Below are 24,752 nucleotides of genomic sequence, written 5' to 3'. Positions count from 1 at the left end.
TCCTTCTGAATTTGAAAATCTGCCTTGTAACGATAGCCTATAATTTTATGGTAGCTAACTGTCTGAGTTTATTACGGTTGTAGGTCTGTATCTAAATTATTACAAACTCATTTCAAGGGCCTTTAATTGGACTTCCTACCCAGAATTCCAATTCCACGGAAAACAAATGAGACTCACCATTCTGTAATTGAAGACTGTAGGGACATTGCTTTTCAATTTGAATTGAAAGAAAAATGGTAACTTGGAGTATATTGCCCACAGATTACTTTATAAGCCTCCCCAAGATAACTTAAAACTGGAGAAAAATTATTTTTCCTTGGAGGCATTTAAAGGGTTTTGAACACATTGGGTAAATTTTTCTGAGGCCTATATTATTTGTCTCTTAAAATACAAGTTTGAATGTGAAGTGTTAGTATACTTTTCTGTATGACTATCATATAGTAACCAACTACTCGAACTTCTACGTTTTTGCTTGTTTGGAAAACTTTTTACATAGTGAGTTGGAAAGTATAGGCTTTATAGGTTCAGTTAATCATGTGTAGGTTTGAGATGAACTCTTTGAAACCTCATAATAATTTGAAATAAGACATACCTTCACATCATGTGTTTAGTTGGGCTCATTATACAAAGTCCTTTGTTTAAAGTATTTTTAAGCATTAAGTCTTAATGTCATATTGTCATTGGGAATCATACTCTTCTAACACAATAATATAGGAATCTCGGTTTTTTCCATTTTTATCTAATAGGGAAAGAGCTGAAATAAACTGTGCCATTGTTAATTGAGTATCTACTGTGTGCCAGAGATTCTTCACTTGTATCCTCTGGTGTCCTCTTGGTGTAGGTACTGTTATTAGCCGTATTTATAGATCAGGAAACTGAGGCTCAAAGAAGCTAAATAACTTAAGATCACATAGCTAGGTTAAAAAGCAAGGAAGAGGGCTTCCCTGGTGGCGCAGTGGTTGAGAGTCTGCCTGCTAATGCAGGGGACACGGGTTCGAGCCCTGGTCTGGGAAGATGCCACATGCCGCGGAGCAGCTGGGCCCGTGAGCCACAGTTACTGAGCCTGCGCGTCTGGAGCCTGTGCTCCGCAACAAGAGAGGCCGCGATAGTGAGAGGCCCGCGCACCGTGATAAAGAGTGGCCCCCGCTTGCCACAACTAGAGAAAGGCCCCGCTTGCCACAACTAGAGAAAGCCCTCGCACAGAAACGAAGACCCAACACAGCCAAAATAAATAAATAAATTAATTAATTAATTAAAAAAAAAAGCAAGGAAGATCAGTGTTCAAACTGAGGTGGGGGAGAGGTGTCAGGGACTGAGTAAGACTTCTAGTCTATGACTTGAAACTAGTATTATCAGTTATTTAATTACCATCATTAAGTGTTTACAGTGTGTTTTAAACCCCCATATTATTGTCTACTTGCATTTGCTGCTTTATACTTAGATTCAAGGTTTATTTCAAAGAAAATGAAAACAATTTTTAGCCTAAAGATGTTTAAAATTATAGTTTATCTCCAAGCCACATGTGGGAGTTTTGTATTGGCTGCTAGCTCGGATTATCCATTATTGTGCGCTTCCCTCATTTTCCATTACAGGATAATTGAGAATTTTCCTTTTATTGCGATGAGCAAAATGGAAAGTTGTTTCTGGTATTCCATAAAATGAGTCATTTATCTTGTTAGAGGAGCGTATACACTTATCTGAAAATCAGGAAGGAAATTTCTGAATGGAAGTACTTGTGTCTTCCCTGTTACAGGGCATATCTGTCTGGGTACGTGTGCCCTTCCCCTCTGGAGCTGAGTGCTTGGCAAATCTGTAGCTCTCCTAGCCTTGGAGGAGAGATGTCCCACTTAAGTTACTGAGCCCATTTTCTGGATTGCATCCTTATTCAGTAGGTTCCTACTGGCAGATATGTTGTAGGAACATATCCTTTTTTAAAAACGAAGGTAGATTACCTCATTACCTCATAGCCATGTACCTACAAAGTTCCATCTTCCAATAAAGATTACTTAGTATTGTTTTTTTTCTTCTCCTAGTTTATGCTGTACCTGCTAGCTTGCTGAAGTGAGGGTAATGATGTCATCCTTTACTTACTCTCTCACTTTATGTTCAAATCATTCTACTTTTTTCCTCCATTATTATTTTTACCACCTCCACCTGCCAATTTTAGAATTGATAAAGAAATTGGAATTTCTCCACACACTGAAGGATGTCTTTGAACATAAAATCATGTTTATACTCTTTATTCTGGATTACTTTGCCAATCATCAAGAATATTGTTCTTATATTTGGTTTTCACCTTAAGTTTTATAAAGTATTTTTTACGTTTCATAATGGTTTTAATTCTGACTTGTCTAGTCAAAGTTAAAAAGATTTCATTTTCACTGTTATTTGAGGCATGAAGAAATGAAACATGGGGAAGTGTTTTGTTCAAGGTAGTGCTGCTAGCTAATGGTAAAAACTGGAATCCTGTGCTTCTTCCTCTTGATAGAACTTGGTTGTAGGTAGATCTGCCTCTACTTCTACTATAAATAGAAAAGGAGGTCAACAGTTTGGGTAGGAGAGTCTGTTTTGTTTTGTTTTGGTTGCAGTGGTGAGAAATGAACAGAGATGGCATGAGCACTTTTTATGTTATTCTTATAAATCAGTAAGTAGTATATAATCTTGCATATAGTAAGCACTCCAAATTTAGCTACCAAGAAGAACCCAGTGTCAGTACTGGGAGAAATATTTCACTTTGAAAAGCTGATTTAAATGCCCTTTTTTTTCTCTTGTGTAGACCTACTTTGTGGAAAATTAATAGGCTTAGGATAACCAAACCCTTATTTATCATCTGTTGCATGTGATAACTTGAAAGTTTGAGGGCCATTGGCTACATTGGGTATAACTGATGGGGTTGGAGTGTAGTGAAGGCTTGACACGGGGGTGGGACCTTTTAACATAATTCTACCAAGTTTTTTCTTTCCCAGGCCTTCATTTTAGGTTTTAAATGCCATGTGTAATCTGTGGTCCACAAAATTGGGAGGGTGGGACCTGGAACACAGACCTGCTATAGGTTTGAAACATACACTAGTCTCCTATCTAGATGAGATTTTGGACTTCCATTAATTCATTTTGATGGTGTTCTCTTCCTACTAAGGAAGCATAGTACCTAAGCTCTTGCCCTTAGCTTTGACCGTTGATAATGTCAATATACTGGAAAAGCCAGTATATTGCCAGTAAGGTTGAACTGCTTACTTAAGAGCAGCAGACCTGGAAGCTCTTCATTCTGAAATCCTTAAGTATTTATCCAAATCTGAACCAAGAATCTAAGCTTCTTAACCCCAAACCATATACTCCCATATTACCCGAATCTGATTGATTGGTTGGTATTGAAAATAAAACCATAAAATTATAGAAACTATAATATATCATTTCTCCAGTGAAGGGAATTGATATCTTCTGAACAAGTGAATTTTCCAGCTAAATTAAACTGTGTAACAAGATTTAAAAATCTCAACAATTTTCATGGAATATTTCCTAAATGCTATATATTAGAAGGTTTTTCTTAGGCAGTCTAATGAGCCTGTGTTGGTTAGCCTTTTATTTGTAATGTGTTTCTGGATCATTGTTCTACTATTCAAGATTATAGTGATGCCAGGGAAATATTCTGATCATGCTGTTAAAAAAAAAGTATTGAGTGCTGGTTATGTGTTAGGTTCTGGGGTAGGCACTTTAATATAAAATTTCAGTTAATATTCAAAAGCAACCCTAAGAGGTATTATTTTTTTCTAACCATAAGTCTTGGTGCATTGATTCTTTGATTGGACAGTTCTGGGGTCTTTTTTTTCCTGTACCCAGCCAGAAATCTAGATTTTTTTTTTTAATGTAAAATCTTTCCATTGTAAAAGATTTGCATGAATTTAGTGTATGAGTATGTTTGGTAGAACTAGGAATCAAACAAGCTGTCTGCTGGCTGGATCTATACTACAGACACTAGTTTTTAAGTTCTCTGATTTCAGCTCTTCAGATGAGACTTCATTCTGCATTCTTCATAACTACCCTCCCCCTATCCCTGGAGGTGTTTGTTTTGTTTTGATAGGGGTGTATTGGGGGTTTGCAGCAGGATACTAGAAAAGTTCAAGAGGAACCAAGATGTGAAGTAGGGAGGGAACGTTTTTAATGACCTAATTGTTTATACTCATAATTGTACTGTTTGTTTTACTGTCACTTTTTCTTGCTATCAGTCTATGACAGCTTTACCTGTAGTTGTCTTGGTGATGTTATGAGTGGCATTTCCCCTTCTTTACCATCGTCCCCCCATTTCCTTAGTGTACAGATCTCCTTTTTATCAGTATATTTGGGGCCTCTAATTGTGTCAGGATATACAGATCTATCTCATCTAAAACTAGCATAGTATTCCCCTGTATATATTGAATTCACACAGTACAGTGTTGGTGGCATAGAGTAACATTTCTCGAATTTTTTCCCTCAGGATACCTTTATAGTACTAAAATTGAGGATCCCTAATAGCTTTTGTTTATGTTTAAACAAGAAATATCTATCAATATTTACCACATTATAAATTAAAATAAGACTTTAAAAATCTTTTCTAAAACAAGAATTCAGTGACAAGAATGCCACTGTTTTACGTTTTTACAAATCTCTTTATAATGTCTGGCTCAGTTTTTTTTAAAGTATTCTTTTCTGCTTCTGCATTCAATCTGTTGCACTATCAGTGTAGACACTGTGAGAAAAATAAGAATGAAAATGGCAAGTAATCTCTTAGTAATATTATGAAAATAGTTTTGATTTTTCTAGGCCTCTTGAGATCCCCACACTCTCCAGCTGGCTCATACATTGTTTCTAGTTTTTTTTTGCCTTTACAAACACTGCTAATGACATCTGTATTCATATACTTGGCACCTGTATGAGGGTGTAGGATAGTTTCCTAGGATTGTTGGACCAAAGAGTCGTATGTGTTTAGAAGCTTTGTAGATAAAGGTAAATGACCCTCCAAAAAGGTTGTGTTGATGTTCAGTTTTGGTAATAGTAAATGAGAATTAAGGACCCTCTTTATTTTTTGAAGAAGTATATGTGCAAATATGGCCTTGCACGCCTGTCAGAATCTTTGGGATGGACTCTGACAAACATTTGCTGTGCAGGAGTATTCTTCAGTTCACCTGAGTGTGCCTGGTTTTGCTAGTGGTCTGAATGATAGATTCTGCAGTGACAAACTTAATTACATGTATTGATGCATTCCCCTTAGCTACATCAACCTCTCGATTTTTGTGTTTCCATATCCTTCCATATCCTTCCCAGTCATTCAGGTGGGAAGTGGGAAGGCCTTTCTCAAGTCTTGATATTGGGGTTGGCTATGTAGGCTTGTCTTTCTCTTGTCTGTGTGAGTGTCTTTCTCAGATGTGTGAGGAGACAGTGTCATGGTGGGGGAGTGGTGGTGAGAATGAATTCCTCTTGGAGGATAAAGGCATCTATTTCATTGGATAGGATGAATGTGTTTCTCAAATTAATTGGGGTGGGGGGCTGTTTTACGTATGTTTCAGTTACTAAGATATACTGGATCTACCCATTATCAAAAGCATGTATGGAATCTAAGAAAAAAAAAGTCATGAAGAACCTAGGGGCAAGACGGGAATAAAGACACAGACCTACTAGAGAATGGACTTGAGGATATGGGGAGGGGGAATGGTAAGCTGTGACGAAGTGAGAGAGTGGCATGGACATATATACACTACCAAAAGTAAAATAGATAGCTAGTGGGAAGCAGCCGCATAGCACAGGGATATCAGCTCGGTGCTTTGTGACCACCTAGAGGGGTGGGATAGGGAGGGTGGGAGGGAGGGAGACGCAAGAGGGAAGAGATATGGGAACATACGTATATGTATAACTGATTCACTTTGTTATAAAGCAGAAACTAACACACCATTGTAAAGCAGTTATACTCCAATAAAGATGTTAAAAAAAAAAAAAAGCATATGTTCCCCTTAATGAGAACTTTAACTCCCTTGATGTCATTTAAGGTCTCCTATTACGGAACATTTTCCTCATTTCTCCCCTTGTTATCTCTGCTACCATGATAAATGCCTCACACCTACAGTTGAACTCTACATCCCCTTCCATACCCACTTATTATTACTGGGATGGAACTACTGTTCCCAGTACTGTAGCTGTAGCAATCGATAACAGACTTGTTGGGGGGAAGGATTGTGTAAATGCATATTAACATTCAACTGGATCTTTTTCTTTCAATTGATTGGATAAGTGCTTATAACTTTATTCAGTAGAAACTAGGAGATGGGAATGGGGAACCTAATAGATGGACTAGGAATAAAACTAGAAATGTGTCTTTTCATTATTATCTTACTTAGCCCCCCCAGTTAAAAGGCTGTTTCCCATATTCCAGCCTCTACAGCCTACTGACATCTTAGGGAACCTGGTATTTGGGGACCAGAGCTGGACTTCCTGAAGTTATGTCTTAGACTAAAGCCATTGGATATGGCTGAAATGGTTTCAGGAGAGATGCTTCCCCCTGACATCTTGAATGGCCCAAGAAAAAGAAAAACTTACTAACATCAGAAGCTTCTATTATGTGCTATTCTTGTTTTAGCCAGCACTTTGGGAGGGAACACTTCAAACTTTGAATTTGTGATTGATTTTTCCTTTCTAGTCATCCTAACACTGTAACACTACTGAGAGAGTTTTGAAACAAATGCAAAAAAAAAAAGGCAAAAAAACTTGTACTCAAAAAATAATAGTTGGTGTTGGTGTTTTGTTTTAGCAGTTGCCAAGTCAGGTGTGTGGGGTTTTTTTTTGTTTTTTTTAAAAATTATTTTATTTTGGCTGTGTTGGGTCTTCGTTGCAGTGTGTGTGCTTCTCATTGCCGTGGCGTCTCTTGTTGCAGAGCACGGGCTCTAGAGCGCAGGCTCAGTAGTTGTGGCGCACGGGCTTAGTTGCTCTGCGGCATGTGGGATCTTCCCGGGCCAGGGATTGAACCTGTGTCACCTGCGTTGGCAGGCAGATTCTTAACCGCTGCGCCACCAGGGAAGTCCCAGGTGTGTGTTTCTTGAAATCACAACTTGAAGTGATAGCTCCAGCCCCTATGCCATGTGTCATTTTACCCCTTCTCTTAAACTTAAAAAAAAAAAAATTTTTTTTTGAAGTATAATACATCAAAAAGGTACACAAATCATAAGTATTCAGCTTGATGAATTTTTCACAAAATAACCAGCACAAAGATGAAGAAACAACATAACCAACACTCTGGAAGCCTGCTTCATGTCTCTTTTCAGTCACTCTCTCTCCCCTTCCCCTCAACAACCTAACTTCTAACACCATAGATTAATTTTTGCCACTTTTTGAACTTCATGTAAATGGACTTAGGGTATATACTTTTGTCTGAGGCTTCTTTCATTTATGTTTATAAGATTCATACACATTTTTGCATTTACATATATTTGGTTCATGCATTAACATTGCTGTATGATATTCCATTGTATGATTATTTACACTTTAGCTTTTTTTAACAGAATTCACATGCCATCTCATTCAAAGTGTATAGTTCAGTATTGTCTAGTATATTTACAGGGTTATGCAACCGTCACCACAATGAGAGACCATTTTGTCCTCTAAAAGAAATCGTGTACCCATTAGCAATCACTACCCATTTGTTCCCCCTTCCTCGCAGTCCTAAACAGCCACTAATCTACAAATCCTCTAAATTTGCAAATTCTGGACAATTCATATAAATGCAGTCCTAAAATATGTGGTCCTTTGTAACTGGCTTCTTTAACTTATGTTTTCAAGGTTCATCTGTTACAGCATGGATCAGAACTTCATATCTTTGTATAGCTGAATAGTATTTCATTTTATTTACCCATTCATCAGTTTTTGGACATTTGGATTGTTTCCACTTTTTTGCTCTTATGAATAATGCTGCTGTGAATGTATGTGTACACAAATTTGTGTGGGCAAATGTTTTTGTTTCTCTTGTATGTACCTAGGAGTGGAATTGCCGGTAACTCTTACTTTTTGAGGGAACTGCCAGATTTTTCCAAAGTGGATGCCTTTTTATATACCTACAAGAAAAATGTATGAGGGTTCCAGTTTCTCCACATGGTTGCCAGCTCTTGTCATTGTCTGTCTGATTATAGGCTTCCTAGCTGGTGTAAAATGGTTATCTTTTTGTGGTTTTGATTCGCATTTCCCTAATGACTAAAGACGTTGAGCTTCTTTTCATGTTTATTGTCCATTTGTATATCTTCTTTGGAGAAATATCTATTCGGATCCATTGCCCATTTTTAAATTGAGTTATCTTTTTACTATTGAGTTGTAAGAGTTCTGGATGCAAGTCCCTTATCAGATATATGATTTCCAAATAATTTTGCCCATTCTGTGGGTTCTTTTCACATTCTTAACGGTATTGTTTGTAGCATAGAAGTTTTTAATTTTGATTATGTCCAGTTAGCATCATTTATCAATGATGTCCGATTTTTTTCCTTTGTGCTTTTGTGCAGTTTGACTTTACTTAAAGTCACTTAAAGGTGGCATTACTTACTCAGTTTGGTTCTATGACATTGGATCTCTTGCATCTTCTGAAATATGTTATAAACTAATCCATTTGTTTCACTCTATTATTTATGTAGTTTTCTGCAGATGGATTGTTTTTGAGAACATGATATATTTCAAAGTAGGGGTTTTGGAATGTATTTTCTCATAGAAACCCGTGTTTTGAATATGATTATATGCCATGACTCATCTTTAAAAGTTTGATCCATAATGTACCTGACATACTTTGTGATTTCATTGGGAAATAATAGGGTGCAGTTTTTGTTCTAGTAATTAAACAACAAACAGTGAAAGAATATTTACAGAGATAGTTGGAAATTTTAATACTTTTAAGGGACTCTAGACATTGAGTTCGTTTGCTTGCTGCTTTTTCTTGTTATAAATATATCACTAGACAGCTCATAGTAATTACCAAAATAAAAATTTGATGATTGTGCATAAAGAAAATTAAGGGTCACTGGAAAATTTATTTTGATTATTCTGGCAAAAGTTGGAAAAATGGGAAGAAGAGTAATCAGGCTTCCTCCAGAATGTGAGCATATTTGTCTGAACCTCAGTGAGCCAAAAATAGTAAAAAGAAAAGAGCCTAAAGAAATGGGGTGTTGGAAGTACAGGTGGGAAAAATAGGGAGACTGTTTAGTTACCTTAAGTACAGAAAGGATAAGAGACAGATTTTGGGTTAAGCAGTTCACCTGTGCTATACACTGGAAAGATTCAAGTAAAGTGGGAAGCTTTCTTGTGCACAAGGTGTTTGCAAATTAAGTCACTGCAACTTGGCAAATGCTGGTATTTTACTATATATATTCAATATCACTGAGCACCATTACCAGCACATGGTAGTGAATGGTCAGTAAATTACTAACACGGGGCAGTATCATAAAATTAGTAAACAAATTTTATCATTAAGGCAAAACTAGTCAAATTTGGAAATGTTAAGAGTGCCCTTTTCTCAAGTGTCTAGCCACTATTTGGAATGGATAAAGCAACTGTTAAATGTAATATGAGAAGAGTTGAAAGCTTTGGATGAGAGACAGCTGCAGAGAAAATGCTTTTTCTCAAGTATTTTGGATCAGAACTTGGCTTTAAACTGGAATTGGTTGAGGAAGGGAGAGGTATACATTTAGTCTTAAAATTTGCTCTTTGTGGAGACATACAGATGGCCAACAGGAACATGAAAAGATGCTCAACATTGCTAATTATTAGAGAAATGCAAATAAAAACTACAATGAGGTACCACCTCACAGCAGTCAGAATGGCCATGATTAAAAAGTCTACAAATAACAAATGCTGGAGAGGGTGTGGAGAAAAGGGAACCCTCCTGCACTGTTGGTGGGGATGTAAATTGGTGCAGGCGCTATGGAAGACAGTATGGATGTTCCTCAAAAAACTAAAAACAGAGTTGCCATATGATCCTGCAATCCCACTCCTGGGCATATATCTGGATAAAACTATAATTTGAAAGGATACATGCACCCCAGTGTTCATAGCAGCACTATTTACAATAGCCAAGACATGGAAAACAACCTGTCCATCAACAGGTGAATGGATAAAGAAGATGTGGTACCTATATACGATGGAATACTACGCAGCCGTAAAAAAGAGTGAAACAATGCCATTTGCAGCAACATGGATTGACCTAGAGATTATCATACTAAGTGAAGTAAGTCCGACGGAGAAAGACAAATACCATATGATATCACTTATATGTGGAATCTAAAATATGACACAAATGAACTTATCTGTGAAACAAACAGACTAGCAGATATAGAGAACAGACTTGTGGTTGCCAAGGGGAGACGGGGTAGGGGAGGGAATGAGGGAATGGATTGGGAGTTTGGGGTTAGCAGGTGCAAACTACTACATACAGAATGGATAAACAACAAGGTCCTACTGTATAGCACAGGGAACTATATTCAGTATCCTGTGATTAAACCATAATGGAAAAGAATATGAAAAATGTGTGTGTGTATATATATATGTATAACTGAATCACTTGCTTGTACAGTAGAAATTAACACAACATTGTAAATCAACTATACTTAAATAAAATAATTTTTTAAAAAATTTTGCTCTTTGTCACAAAGCAGTAGTTATTTTCTAATACCTTGAGTATTATGATACTGCCAGGGGAAAAACAGAAATGTGCAAATTAGCTTATTCTGAGAAGTAAATTGATAATTTGAAGATGGAGAAGTGTGATTCCTGTATTAAACAGAAATATAAGACTTTCTGGGGCTTCCCTGGTGGCGTAGTGGTTGAGAATCTGCCTGCCAATGCAGGGGACACAGGTTTGAGCCCTGGTCTGGGAAGATCCCACATGCCGCGGAGCAGCTAGGCCCGTGAGCCACAATTACTGAGCCTGCACAGGCGAGAGGCCGCGATAGAGGCCCGCGCACCGCGATGAAGAGTGGCCCCCCGCTTGCCGCAACTAGAGAAAGCCCTCGCACAGAAATGAAGACCCAACACAGCCATAAATAAATAAATAAATAAATAAATAATTTAATTAAAAAAAAAAGAAATATAAGACTTTCTGAAGGTGAATCATAATTTGGGGATGTACTTGGGCAATGGATCATATCCTTGATGTTTTCAGACTTTTACCAATGAATTCTTATTTTCAGTCTTGAGAGAGACCAGATTTTATTTATAATGCTTATTTGCATGTTTTAAGTTATTTCTCTAAATAATACTGTATATTAGAGATTTAATCCCAGATCATCTGGCTTCACACTGTGCTGTTTCACTACCTTCTGCTGCCCAGGAGTTGTTAGATTTCTATTACCATCTAGTGCTCACTCTTTAGATGATCGTGTCTGTTTTGTTAAAAGTAAACATGTATAAAGCAAGCATTTCTTAGGTTACAGGCTATTATATTTAAATTTGTATTGTTTTAAAATAATATTTCCTCAACTAAAGTTGTATGTGCATCAATCCTTCAAAAAAGGAAATGTGTGTGTATGTAAGGGAATATAATTTTGCTGCTTTACAGTTACATAATGGAATGTGTTTGTTTTTTTTTTTCCTCTTTCCTAGGTTCTCTACTTTTAGAGTCCAAAATAAATCCTAATACTGCATACCAGAAACAACAGGTAAAATTTTGAAGATGTTGTGCTTTATCTTGCATATTATCCTCTCGATTTGGTGATTAAATGAAAATTTGCCATCTGATTTCTTACAATGAAAATTTTGGAGTAGATTATAAGATGCTTTGCCAGTCTAATTCTAAAATCCAGTTCTACCAATCTCTATATGTATAAAGCAATCATTTTAAATTAAAAAAAAAAACTTGCTTCAAGTTAAGCTAAGTTCTAGATATTTGACTAACAGCCTTATCCTCAAAAGTTAAAACCTAAAACGACAGTTTTCTTGTTTCTACCTGAAGAGAATTTAAAAAGTGACCACTGATGGAATAATCAGCTACTAACACAACTAAATGGTAGAAACTCCTTCCTTCACTATTGTAAATGCTAGTGCAGGAGGAACATTCATATCTCTATACAGCAACTCAGTATAAATACGAATCTGATTACTTATATAGCCTGACTGGGACCTTATAATGATGTAACAGTTTTTTAAGAACTTTCAATTTGAGTACACTCTCTTTCTTGTATCCTTCTGATGCAAGAGATATCTGAAAGTAAATCTCTCACTTAATACTTGCAAGCACTGTCATCAAAATTGGTATTTATTCAGAATATACCCATGTAGATAATACTGAGTGCTTTACAAAGCCAGTGAAATCAGTAGCAGTTCCCTCATTGCCCTGAAGGTGCATATATAAAATAACTTAAAGTAAAATATACTACCAACACATTTATATTTATATTACTTTATAAATATATAACTTTATAAATAAATTATAAAGTACTTTGCTTCATCATTGACCAATAAAATACTACTAGATTGAAGTTAGTTTTATTTTGCACATAAGATGAGGCCTAAAGATTGTGGCTTGCTTGAGGTCACACAGATAGTACATAGGAAGTCGGATATTTACTCCTAAATTTATTTAATGGTGATTTATTTGTCCAACAGGTATTGGTACAATATGAAATATTTTCTTGATGGTTCAGTGGTCTGTTAAATACACTTTGTTGCATTTGGTGTTCTTAAGAAAACTCTCAGGTTAGATTGCAGTGGCTGGAGACTAGAGTATTATTTGGTTTTGATATTCTATACTTAAATTCACGTTTTGAGTTTTCAGTCAGCTGAAGAGTAAAAGCACATCCTAAGAAAAAGAAAAGATCAAGTCTATTTTGAGGATGAATGAACACATCTATATGTCTTAACCTATAGGTTGTTGGATGATAAGCAAGCAGGATGATTTGGTGAAAATTAGGCTCTTCAAGGAAAACAGAAGAGTAATTCCTAAAAATTTTCAAACTTATGAATTTGTCAAATGGATAATTAAGAGCGTATTTCTAGCTGTGCCCTGATGTAAGCCTCCAAATGATTCTGAATATACATCGTAACAGAGTAGTTGCTTACAATTGTCTTAAACTTATCTTATTACTAATGTGATAGTGGTTTTAGACTTCTTCCAATAGATCTTACCTTATTACTGGTTTTCAAAACAGTATGATCCCATTTATTTAAAGACGAAACTGAGGCCAACTGACTAATTTCTGACATGTTGATCTTACAGTGTTAATGTAAATTATTTTGAGCTGGAACAGCTACTCAGTAACTGGAACGGATTGCTTGCCTGGGATCTATGATCTCTTGAAGTTCTTGAAGATAATAAAAAGGGGTCTTTGAGCTCTTTTTTAAAATTCTGAGTAAGACTTGTGGATTTATCCTCTTAGTAATGCTGCACAGCCTAATCAGAGGATTGTTTATTTACTTCTGGCTGGCATCACTTTAGTTCAGTAAGAGACTATTGGTCTCATGATTGACAGTTAAATAATTGACTGAACAGAGTAAATATGCAATTTAGCAGACAAATTTTTAAACATGGGATCCATTTGTGTACCATAAGCGGTGTCCTTATGAGGTACTGAAAAGTATTAGAAATTACATAGATCTTTTAAGATGCCTTAAAATATAGTCATGTTTCCTCCTCAATACAGGAACTTTTATCATTTCAAAAGATGCTCAGCCAGCCTTGGGTTGGCTCCTTTCAGTTACTTATTAAATTATTTTTCTTTATATTGTGTTCACATCTAATTTCTACTCCTAATTCGTCTCTTTGGACCAGTTTGAAAAAGGCTACATGGTAGCTGTTACATGAGGCTTCTTTTTCAAGTGTAACTCTCCCTAGTGCCATTCAGAAATTCTTAATATGATTCATAGATCCCTCTGGAAGAAGGCTGTTTTTTGAAATGGTTAATTGCTATGAAAGTGTATGTGTTTATTTATAGTCAGTAATTTCGAAAAGATACCTTAGACCCTATAAATATTATACCATGCATATTGTAGGATACAGGCTATTTGTACTACAGTAAATATAAAGTGGTCTCAGTATTGTAATTGTAGTGTCTTCCTGAGATTACATCTTAGTAAAAACTGTTGAACTGTTTATTAAACTTACTATCATTAAAAAACCAAAAATTGGTATGAAATGATTAAAAGGGTGGTAGGTGGTAGGAGCAGCTTGCTTCTTGAACTTTGGTAAAAGTTAAAAAACCTCTGTCCAGGTAAATGCTCACATATTACAAATTTAGCCAATAATTTCAGGGGCATCATGGGCCTCAAGTGCCCCAGGTAAAGAACACCCGATACTGAAAATTAGAGAGGAGGAGCTATGTTTATTAATCATCCTCCTAACATGCCCTTGTTATTGAATACTCAAGACTCCCTCTTTGAGTGTTTTGACTAGAGCATAAAATGTAACTTAATGTGCAAGCAAAGGATTGACATAATGTTTAGTTTGTATCTTTTGATATATTTAGATTGTGTGCTCAATTTGTAGTGCTTTTCATATATTGGTTCAACTTCTCCTTAAGGAGAACGTTGTTTTTATTTTATAGATTGGATAAAGTGAAGTGCAAAAAGGCATTGGAAATTACTGACATCAGTGTTGCAAAAAGTTAAAAATGAGTACTGTTCTCAATTCCCTATTGCTTTGTTCATTTGCCTTATACTTTGAAGTAGTTTGTGATAATATATGTTAATCATTCAGACTTCTTTTCTCTCAAGGACACTTTGATTGTGTGGTCTGAAGCAGAAAATTATGACTTGGCCCTTAGCTTTCAAGAAAAAGCTGGATGTGATGAAATTTGGGAGAAAATATGTCAGGTAATTTTAAAAATCAGAAAATCAACATGCTTTCTTTTTAAGCATTTTGTTTTTTGCTGTGCTTTATGCTAATGCCCCAAATTTTAAATAGAGACACATTTCATATAGATCTTCTAAATTCACTGCTGTCTGTGAAAAGCTTGATTTATAGGAAAGTACAGTTTATTGACATTAATCTACCCAGCCCAGACCTTTTCTGAACTCCAGAGTTTTACATCCAGCTACCTTTGAGAGCTCCTCCATGAGTGCTAACTAGCATCTCAAATTTAATAGTCTAAAACTGAACGTAATCTCACAGAGATTTGTTCATTCTCCTAGCTATCTCTCTTATCTCAGTAAATGCCACCCAGTTGCTGAAGCCAGAAACGTGTTTATCCTTCATTCATCCTCTATATCCATTCAGTCCCTCAATTGTAAGTCTTAAATGCATTCACTTATCTTCATTTTCATTGCTATTAGTTTACTAAGCCACCATCATTGCTTGCCTGGTTTATTGCCTTCATCCTAAATCTGTACCACAGCTGGAGTGATCTTTTTAAAAATGCAAGTCTGATCATGTTACCCCTTGTTCAGTAGCTTCTTGTGGCTCTTGACTATCTCTTCAACGTCATCATGCATGTTCTCAATTGATTCTGGAATTCCCTAGTGGTTCTAGTACCTCAGTCTAGTGATAAAATCTCCACAGTCTTTTGAGAATGGTCATTTTTTATGCGCTCTGATGGCTAAAGCCACTGGTTCTTGTTATGGACTTATTTAGACCATTACATCCTAAGGACACTTTCTCTATCTTCATGTTTATTTTATCTGGAGAATAAATAACTTACAGGAGATTCTTTAATTCATTGGTTCTCAAGGTGTGGTCCTCAGACCAGCAGGATGAGCATGACTTGGGATCTGATAGAAATGCAAATTCTGAGACCCCCCATCCCAGATCTACTGAATCAGAAACTATGAGTAGGTACCAGTAATTCTATTTTAACAAGCCCTCTAGGTCAGATTTTCTCTGTAAAGGGCAAGATGGTAAATATTTTAGGGTTTGTAGACCATACAATTTAACAGCTATTCTGTTCTGCTGTTGTACTGTGAAAGTAGCCATAGATAACACATAAATAAATGGACATCATTCTCTTCCAGTAAAATTTTATTTACAAAAACAGGTGGTGGGCCAGGTTTGGCTTGTTTGTCAACGCCTGCTTCAGGTGATTCTGATGCACCCTGAAGTTTTAAGAGCCACTGCCTTAAGAGAAGCCACAGTGCTCTTGAGGCACAGTTTCTCCTTAACTTGCAGAATTTATTTCTGCTATATAATTCTACTCAGCTGTGTTTTTCATAAATTAACCTGCCTGTTAAGCTGTCCCTTTCCTTCTCTTAACATGTGAAAAACTAACATTTGTATTTATGCTTTCTTCATGTTTTCTTTGCTTTCTGTCTCATACAGTTGTTTTTACAGCATGTTCCTCTAGATTTTTGTCATGTGGAGTTCTTCCATAGAAAGAGAAGAGATTAATGAGCTCAGGGTGGTGCTGAAAGCACCCGTTATTCAGACAAATCTTGTTCTCTTTCACCTTTCTAAGATGAACAGTCCCACCCTGGACACAATCTTTTATTAGGTCAATATTTAACTCAGACCCTGGACTCAATCTGTTACTGTCATGCCTGGCTCTCCTTTAAAATTGTCAGAGCTTTATTATACTTTTCCTTAGTCTGTAACACTATAAATTTTTCCGTCATTTTCTCTTGGGGCACAAGTAGTAGTACTTGTATACTTTTCTCTACAATAACGTTCCTGGGAATCACTGCCTGCTTTGCTGTTCCTTTCTGATCTTCCCCTCCCAACTTTTACATAGTTTATGTTCAAGATGTCATTTCTCAATGACTCTTATGATCCTGTCTGTACTTCTCAATTAATTTCTGGATCCTGGCTTATTTTGGGGAATTTACTATATTTTGTTCTCTGAGATCTTATATGTTTCTCTGTTTCTTGAACTCATTATTTTTTGATCTAGAAACATCTAAAAAATCTCCCCATTTTCTAGTACTCTCCTTGAGAGCAGTTATGTCTGGGTGCATCTCTTTTTCCTTTTTATATCTTTATGATCTTCACATTCTCACTTTCTTCATATCTGTCCAGATTGACTTCTGAGATTTATCCTTTCTCATACGTAAAGCTCTCTCTTCTAGCTTAGTCTATTTTCCTTTTTAAATTTTCATTCTTCTATTGCTTCTCTTCTGAAAGTAAGACTGAAACATATTTGTCAGATTATTACAGTTTCACCATGTTTCCCTCAGCAGATCAAATTCCTAAACACAGGTCTTTTTGATTACCTGTTCAGCCTTTGTATTTGCAAGTTAACTCCAGAAGATGGCATTTTTCATTATAATAAGGGCTCTCATCCCTTATCATTGGTTTTGTAAACAAACCCCTACCATTTTTCTATAGGTAGAGCCATAGCTTGAATACTAGGAGTCTAAAGCTGTGATGAGATCTTATGTAATTTTAAAAAATCCAGGGCCAACTTGAGACCATGCCAGGTAAGAGTTGTGAATGTGCCTAGCCTCCTTTTAGTGGTGCTGCCCACTGGGTTAAGGTCAAGATGGTATTGCCTTGCAGCATTTTTCTAGACTTAGTCCAGGACTTCTTCCCTTCTAGTATTCATCAACATCTCTTAACCATGCTAAGCAATTTAAGTTTGTTGGTCATTTCATATAAGGCCTAATTTTTCCATCCCGTTGCCATTCAGCTTGGCCTTTTGGGCTGGTTTAGTGGCAGTGTCTCAAATTACAGGGCCAAGATAGCAAAACTCATTTCATTCCAAAATACGTCTTTGACCTTTTGTAAAAATTTTCTTTTACCTTAAAATGTATTTAATTGTGAAGACTTATAAGTTATCTTTTTATAATTAGAGCCCCTACACTGACATAAAGTTGGGGTTTATGACAAACTTTAGAGCTTCTAGGGGATCATGAGAGGTATAGGTTTGGGTGTGTAGAAAGGAGAACTTCCATGGTTTGGTTACTTTAAGCAGGTATTCTTAGGGGATAGCTCTACTACACATAGGTTGCAGTTACTTTTTATGTGGTTTTATTTTTGTGTGGGTGCACTTGTTTCCCACTCAGTTTTTCTTAATCATCATTTTGGGCTACCAACCAGCGTTTTCATACCAAATCAGTGACCTACTTTGGTCCAAAGCCAGTTTGTAAATGCTCTTGGCCCTTGGTTTCTAAATTAACTGATATTAAATATTTTTCTTATTGCTTACAATCACATATATTTTCTATGGTCACAGCATTTGTTTGAATTTTACTTAAACTTTGAAGAGTTTGGTGGCTCTACCAGAGCACAGTGCTAGGAGTATTTCTGAGATTTGCCCTGGTCTGTTGGAAAAGAGGGCCATGGATATAAAATGTGAGTGGATGTTTTACCATCAGGCCTCTATATATTATGCGTCTGCAGGGCACTCTAAGTCACAGTCACAGTTAGTTTAGTGGATCTTTAGAATGTTTCCGTTGCTGGTAAACCTTGTACTTACAAGAAAGCTCATTCCATTTCTGAACTTTGAACTTTCTTCCTTAAAATCGAAAGTGTATGTTATTTGTAGAAATGTGTTTAGAAAAGTAGGCAATTGTGTCGAGCTTTTTTTTTTTTTAACATCTTTATTGGAATATAAATTGCTTTACAATGGTGTGTTAGTTTCTGCTGTATCACCGTGAATCAGCTATACATATATCCCCATATCCCCTCCCTCTTGCATCTCGCTCCCACCCTACCTATCCCACCCCTCTAGGTGGTCACAAAGCACCGGTGTCACGTTTGAAGACTTAAAGTTTGTCTAGTCTTAAACTTGAAAATTATCATTATAGTTTTCTTATAACATCTCTTGTATCTAAGAATATCATTTAGATTTGCTTTGATTATATTTTGTCAGCTATCATAAATCTTGTTTACTAGGTTCAAGGAAAGGACCCATCAGTGGACATCACTCAGGACCTTGTAGATGAGTCTGAAGAGGAGCGTTTTGATGATATGTCATCGCCAGGTTTAGAATTGCCATCTTGTGAATTAAGTCGCCTTGAGGAAATTGCAGAACTTGTGGCATCATCTTTACCTTCCCCCCTGCGTCGTGAAAAACTTGCACTAGCACTGGAAAATGAGGGTTACATTAAAAAGCTCTTAGAGCTTTTTCATGTATGTGAGGATTTGGAAAATATTGAAGGACTGCACCACTTGTATGAAATTATCAAAGGCATCTTCCTCTTGAATCGAACTGCTCTTTTTGAAGTTATGTTCTCTGAGGAATGTATAATGGACGTCATTGGATGCTTAGAATATGATCCTGCTTTATCACAACCACGAAAACATAGGGAATTTCTAACAAAGACAGCCAAATTTAAAGAAGTGATTCCCATATCAGATCCTGAGCTGAAACAAAAAATTCATCAGACATACAGAGTTCAGTATATACAAGACATGGTTCTACCTACCCCTTCAGTCTTTGAAGAAAATATGTTATCAACACTTCACTCTTTTATCTTTTTCAATAAGGTAGAAATTGTTGGTATGTTACAGGTGAGTTAGATCATTCTTGTTTTTCCTACTTAAAAAGATACTGATTGCCTTCAGCAGAAATAATTTTCTGTTCCTTTTAGGCATCCAAATTGAATTTTAATTTTTGTCTAAAGGTATGTATTTTGGTGATACTATAAGAGATTATAATATATAATACTGTGGGACCAGAAGGTTGTGTTGGATTAGGTATGATAAATGTAATTTTTTTAAAAAAAATCTAGCTTGAAGAAATTATAGGAAAAGGATCTTAATGAAATGCTTGAATGTGGAATTTTAGGGATATTAATCTATCAGTTATGCATAGAACAGAATAGATTGGAAGCGGAAAGAAAAAGAAGCCAAGAAATATGTCATTATTATAGAATACAAATTCTATAGCATTTATAGAACTCCCAGGTAATTATTTATTAGAGGTACAGCAGATGTTGGCAAGTTATAGCTGCATGTCTCCCTACCAGAAGGCATGCTTTTGTAATGGATGAGAGTGTGGGGAGGTTAGGCTTGAGTATGAGTTTCAGCTCTGCCTGTCACTTAATAGCTATGTGGCTTGGGCAACTTTCTTAATCTCTTAAAGCTTCAGCTTCCTGATCTTAAATTGGTGATATTAGTACCTACCCTATAAGGTCATCTGAAGATTAAATCAGATGCATGCTTATAAAGCATTGAACATGATACAAGACTCTTGAGTATTATTTTAAAGTATCTATTAATAATTGCCTATTAAACTCCAAATTTTCTTTTTATAGTATGCCCAGTCTCTCAGGTGTGGTGTGTTAGGGTGCTTGCATCAGAACTGCCTAGGATGCATCCTGGATTCTGCACATAACACACAATCCAAATGTCTGAGCTGGCCGGTAATCTGCATTTGTAAATACTCCCAAAGTCAGAGAATCTCTCAGTAAATTATCCCATGGTGCATGAATTAGTCTAGTCCAGTTGAAATATAAGTTTGCATAGTGCAAAGATTTGTGAGTCACACACTTCCTGTGTGTTTTGTTTCTTTATGCCCAAGATATTGTAATAATAACAGCTATGTGATATGATTTGAAAGCTATTGTAAGACCTTACCTCAGATCTACAAATAAAATAATTATTTGAAACCTGGATTTGAATTTAAAAAAAAGAGGCAAATAAATGTCAGTAAGAGCTGCTTGGTAGCACATGTTATGAGTAAAACAGTAAATTTAATTTTTGTCTGTTCCTTTTTAGAAAATTGCTGTATTTTCAGTGACCCTGGTTTTATCACCGTAATATATATATATGAATTTAGATAGAAAAGTCAATTTTACCAAAACTGCTTTCCTGAAGCTAATGATTAAGTTCAGTTCACGTTGATTAATTTGACATGTTTTCCATTCATTTAAGACAGACAAATAATATAGGCAATACAGTCTGGTAAGTACAACAGTATTCCTTGACATAGTGTATTGTGATTGATAATGAAAGAAGGGTGTTCTGGTACCAATTTTCATTTGTTCTTTGCTAAGGAACTAGTTCTTGCTAGCTACCTAATAGATCCTCTGCTCTGGTCTAGTTTTGATTCCTGGTTTCCTTGGATAGTCCTAAGCACTACTGGTCCTTTTCTTTAGCTCCACATGGTTCTCATTTTGTTATATAGGGATTTGTCACTTCTTTGTTTTCTTGGTCTTCAGACCTGTAAAATGCCAGTTTTACTCATTAAGTATGAATAATTTCAAATTGTTAAGTCTTTGTTTCCCTACAATATGCTCTGTAAAATGCAGGCTGCCAATGCTGTAGGTCTTTCTGTTTCTCTTGATGCTGAGCATTTATATTCAAAGTGCTGCTATGAAGGAAGGAGAGTTTTACAAATTTTTTGACAAGGAGTAATTAAAGCAGGTTCTTACCCACCTTGTACACAGTCATAACCCTTACTGTTGACTGATTCTTTGTAATACTGTTGAACCTTCTTAATTCTCTGTACTTCGCAGCAGTTCAGAGAATCTTTTTTAATCATTTGATTTCCATTTGGTGGGATATATTATGTCTGAGATGGATCTTGATATTGGATGCCATTTGAGGTGTGGCCTATTTGTACACTGCAGAAAAAGTAAAGGTGGGAATAGCCAAACTAATTTAGTGTCACAGAAAATGTTTCTTGAGCACCTGCAGCAGTGAATAAGGGGTTTATAAACTAGTGGGAGATACACACATACATACGTACATACACATATACATGTATATATATACACACACACACTATATATATATACACACACACGCATACATATATACATTTAGGCTTAGGCATGTCTGTAGGGCATGTAGTGTTGAATTTATTTCTACTAGCTGAGATAGTATGGAATTAAAATAAAACAAAATCTTAACTAAAAATAGTGACAAAAAATTGAACAGGCAATCAGGAAGGCTCTACCACCTACCTGCTAACTGATTGGGCTTTGGGTAAATTTCTTAATCTGTCTCAATTATAAAATAAGGAGGTAAGATAACATAACATATGAGGTTATTTCCAAGTTCTGTACTCTAACTTTTACATGCCCAGATGAGTATCCTCTGAGAGTATCTTTTGAATCATTTCCAAAATAATTTAATACATTTTAATTTAATATAGAGTAATTTAATAAGGTATTAAATTATTTTGTATGTCTGTAGGTGGATAGCTTCAAATAATAGATGTTTCTTTAAAAGTTCTGAATTGAGCTTTTTATATAATTGAATCATTTCTGTTTTTAAAACATGAAGGAAGTTTTATCTTTGAGTGATTGTAGAACCTTAACTTCTAAAGTTAAGATTATGAAACCCTATGAAAATCACGGGTCTACAGACCATGTTTGTTTTTGTAATAAAGTTTTATCTGAACACAGCCATACTTGTTCATTGACATTGCCTATGGCTGCTTCCTACTATAACGGCAGAATTGAGTAGCTGTGGTAGAGTCCGCAAAGCCTAAAATGTTTATAATGTGGCCCTTAACTAGACTTAGGAAATAGAGCCTTGCCGAAATATAAAGGATAATCTTTCTGTATAAATCCCCAACTTATCCTTTAATAGTTTTTTCCTTCTCTTTTAAAAAAACAGCATTGCCAATACCATCTTCCCCTTTTCCAGTTGTTGCAATTTATATCTTCTGTATTAGCGTCTTGAAAATATATTATACTCTTACTATCAGCATAATTAATTTATCCTTTGATTTCACAGGAAGATGAAAAATTTCTGACAGATTTGTTTGCACAGCTAACAGATGAAGCAACAGATGAGGAAAAAAGACAGGAATTGGTAAGAAGTTTGATATTATGGAGGGCATGAAGCTAAAACAACACACCTTTTATATTCACTTATCCTTTTGCCTAATTTCAGGTTAACTTTTTAAAAGAATTTTGTGCGTTCTCCCAAACGCTACAACCTCAAAACAGAGATGCTTTTTTCAAGACTTTGTCAAACATGGGTATATTACCAGCTTTAGAAGTCATCCTTGTAAGTTTGTTTCTCCTTATACTTAATTACCATCATATTTTTAATCCACAAAATAGTATATTTTTTATGTAGCATGTAACTGTTTGATTATAGCCAATATTTAATATCAGCTGTGTATTACATAAAGTTAAAAAGCTATAAAATTCTAGTATTAGAGAGTCCTTGCAGAGAGTACTGAAAGGACAGAGGAATTTTCCATATTTTTAATAGCAATAATTTGTTAACTTTGCAGCCTATTAGTTGAAATGTTAAAGTAGAAAAAAAACAGGAATAAAAGTAAGTATAACTTTATCCATAGAACAAGAATTTTACATAAGCAGAGTTTCCTTGAACTCTCTTTTTATTCAAATGTTTTCTTATAATTTGTTAGGTTTTGGATTTATATAGCTGCAAGTTCCATATTTTTATTATTATAGGAGAAATAAGTGCTTTTTATCTGCAGGGCATGGATGATACACAGGTGCGAAGTGCTGCTACTGATATATTCTCATACTTGGTTGAATATAATCCATCCATGGTACGAGAGTTTGTCATGCAGGAGGCACAACAGAATGATGATGTAAGTAAGAAGTTAACAGAGCAAAAAATAACCAGCAAGGTAAATATTATTTGCACTAACAGTAAGTATTTATACATGGGAAGCTATAACTGTATTTATTATTCATTTCTTAAAGATTTAAATAGTTGATGTTTGAGAAAAGTATAGCCATAATATCATGGCTTATTCTTCCCCTAACTGGCTCCTGTCTCAGTTTATAAATTGTCTTACAGCAGTTATTTGTTAATGCTCAACTTAAATTTCTTTAAAAATTTTTGAGATTGTTTCTTAATTCAGAAGTTAATGTGCTATGTTGTGTTGTTTAAATCATTTAATCAATAAATTGTTCTATATGTGGAATTATGAATAACTTACCTAGGAAAACATTGGCTTTGCTAGGGTTAGAGTCTCAAAATCATCAAGAATGATGAAGCACATTCCTTTGGAAAGTGTTTAGGGTGCTTTCTTTACTGCCTAACCATAGGGAACAAGCTGTTGTGTTGTGTGTACACGTACACACACACACACACACACACACTCACACTCACTCACTCACTCACTCACTTACCCACCCATCAGTTTCAGAGTCAGTGAGAGAATGTATCCTGGTGATGTGAAAGGTTCTCCCAGAGTCTGTGGTACATGGCATATGTGGAAGCCGTAAATGTGTGTGCTCTGTTTTCTTTTCAGATAATTAAACCTATCATCCTGATTTTTTATTTTCTCTTTCCCCCATAAAATCTCGGAAGTAACTTTTTACTTAAGAACAAACTAAGATATTCTGCCCTCAAACAGAGGGGGTAAAAAGACAACCTCTTAGAAAAAAATATATGTAGAATTCCAGCTTATCATATTTTTACAAAATGAGAAAATAGACTTTTTAAAGAGATCGTAATATGTTGTGATGTCAAAATGAAGTGGAATGCCTAGTAACTTCTATATTTAACACTTGTTTAGAAAATTGTAATGTCAGGGTAGGTGCAGGAAGTGCCAGTTTGAACTGTTGAATATTATGTCACATTTTGCTTTTATAAAACAGTCCTATCTTGAAAACCAAAAAATATATATATATTAAAAATAAAGGCTATTCTTGTTGGCGCTGTAACCCACTAGTTGAACATACATTGATGTACTTCATTCATATGCAGTAGTCTTCTTGATTCCCAGTCTTGATTGTTATTTCCATGTATGTCTGCATTTTCTCTGTCTATCCTACCATTGCATATATAGGCAAGAGCAGGGATTTTTCTCACTGAATGCCTCTCAATTTTTCCTCTTCAGCCAGGAAAACCAGTCATAGTAGAGCATCAGGAAAACTAAGTCAATTTTGTATGTCATTTGGAATATCTATAATATACTTGTTCTCCTGTGTGCTCTCTAAATAACGTAATCTTG

The 24,752-nt window shown here is 35.6% G+C and overlaps 1 protein-coding gene across 6 annotated transcripts in view; it reads left to right on the top strand.

The window, feature by feature from the left end:
• PPP4R3A (protein phosphatase 4 regulatory subunit 3A) overlaps positions 1-24,752 on the top strand; it is a 40,259-nt gene that overhangs the window by 1,983 nt on the left and 13,524 nt on the right. For 5 of the 6 annotated variants that reach the window (XM_036843686.1, XM_036843684.1, XM_036843681.1 and 2 more), the window contains exons 2-7: positions 11,596-11,651; positions 14,701-14,799; positions 18,749-19,366; positions 22,544-22,621; positions 22,703-22,819; positions 23,262-23,417. In XM_036843686.1, the coding sequence (XP_036699581.1) occupies positions 11,596-11,651; positions 14,701-14,799; positions 18,749-19,366; positions 22,544-22,621; positions 22,703-22,819; positions 23,262-23,417 (1,124 nt within the window). The remainder of the gene's footprint in view (positions 1-11,595; positions 11,652-14,700; positions 14,800-18,748; positions 19,367-22,543; positions 22,622-22,702; positions 22,820-23,261; positions 23,418-24,752) is intronic. The other variant, XM_036843685.1, reaches the window with a different exon arrangement.

Source organism: Balaenoptera musculus, chromosome 2 (assembly GCF_009873245.2).
Source record: "Balaenoptera musculus isolate JJ_BM4_2016_0621 chromosome 2, mBalMus1.pri.v3, whole genome shotgun sequence".
Classification (NCBI taxonomy): Eukaryota; Metazoa; Chordata; class Mammalia; order Artiodactyla; family Balaenopteridae; genus Balaenoptera; species Balaenoptera musculus.
This window is presented reverse-complemented; position numbering and strand designations above follow the sequence as displayed.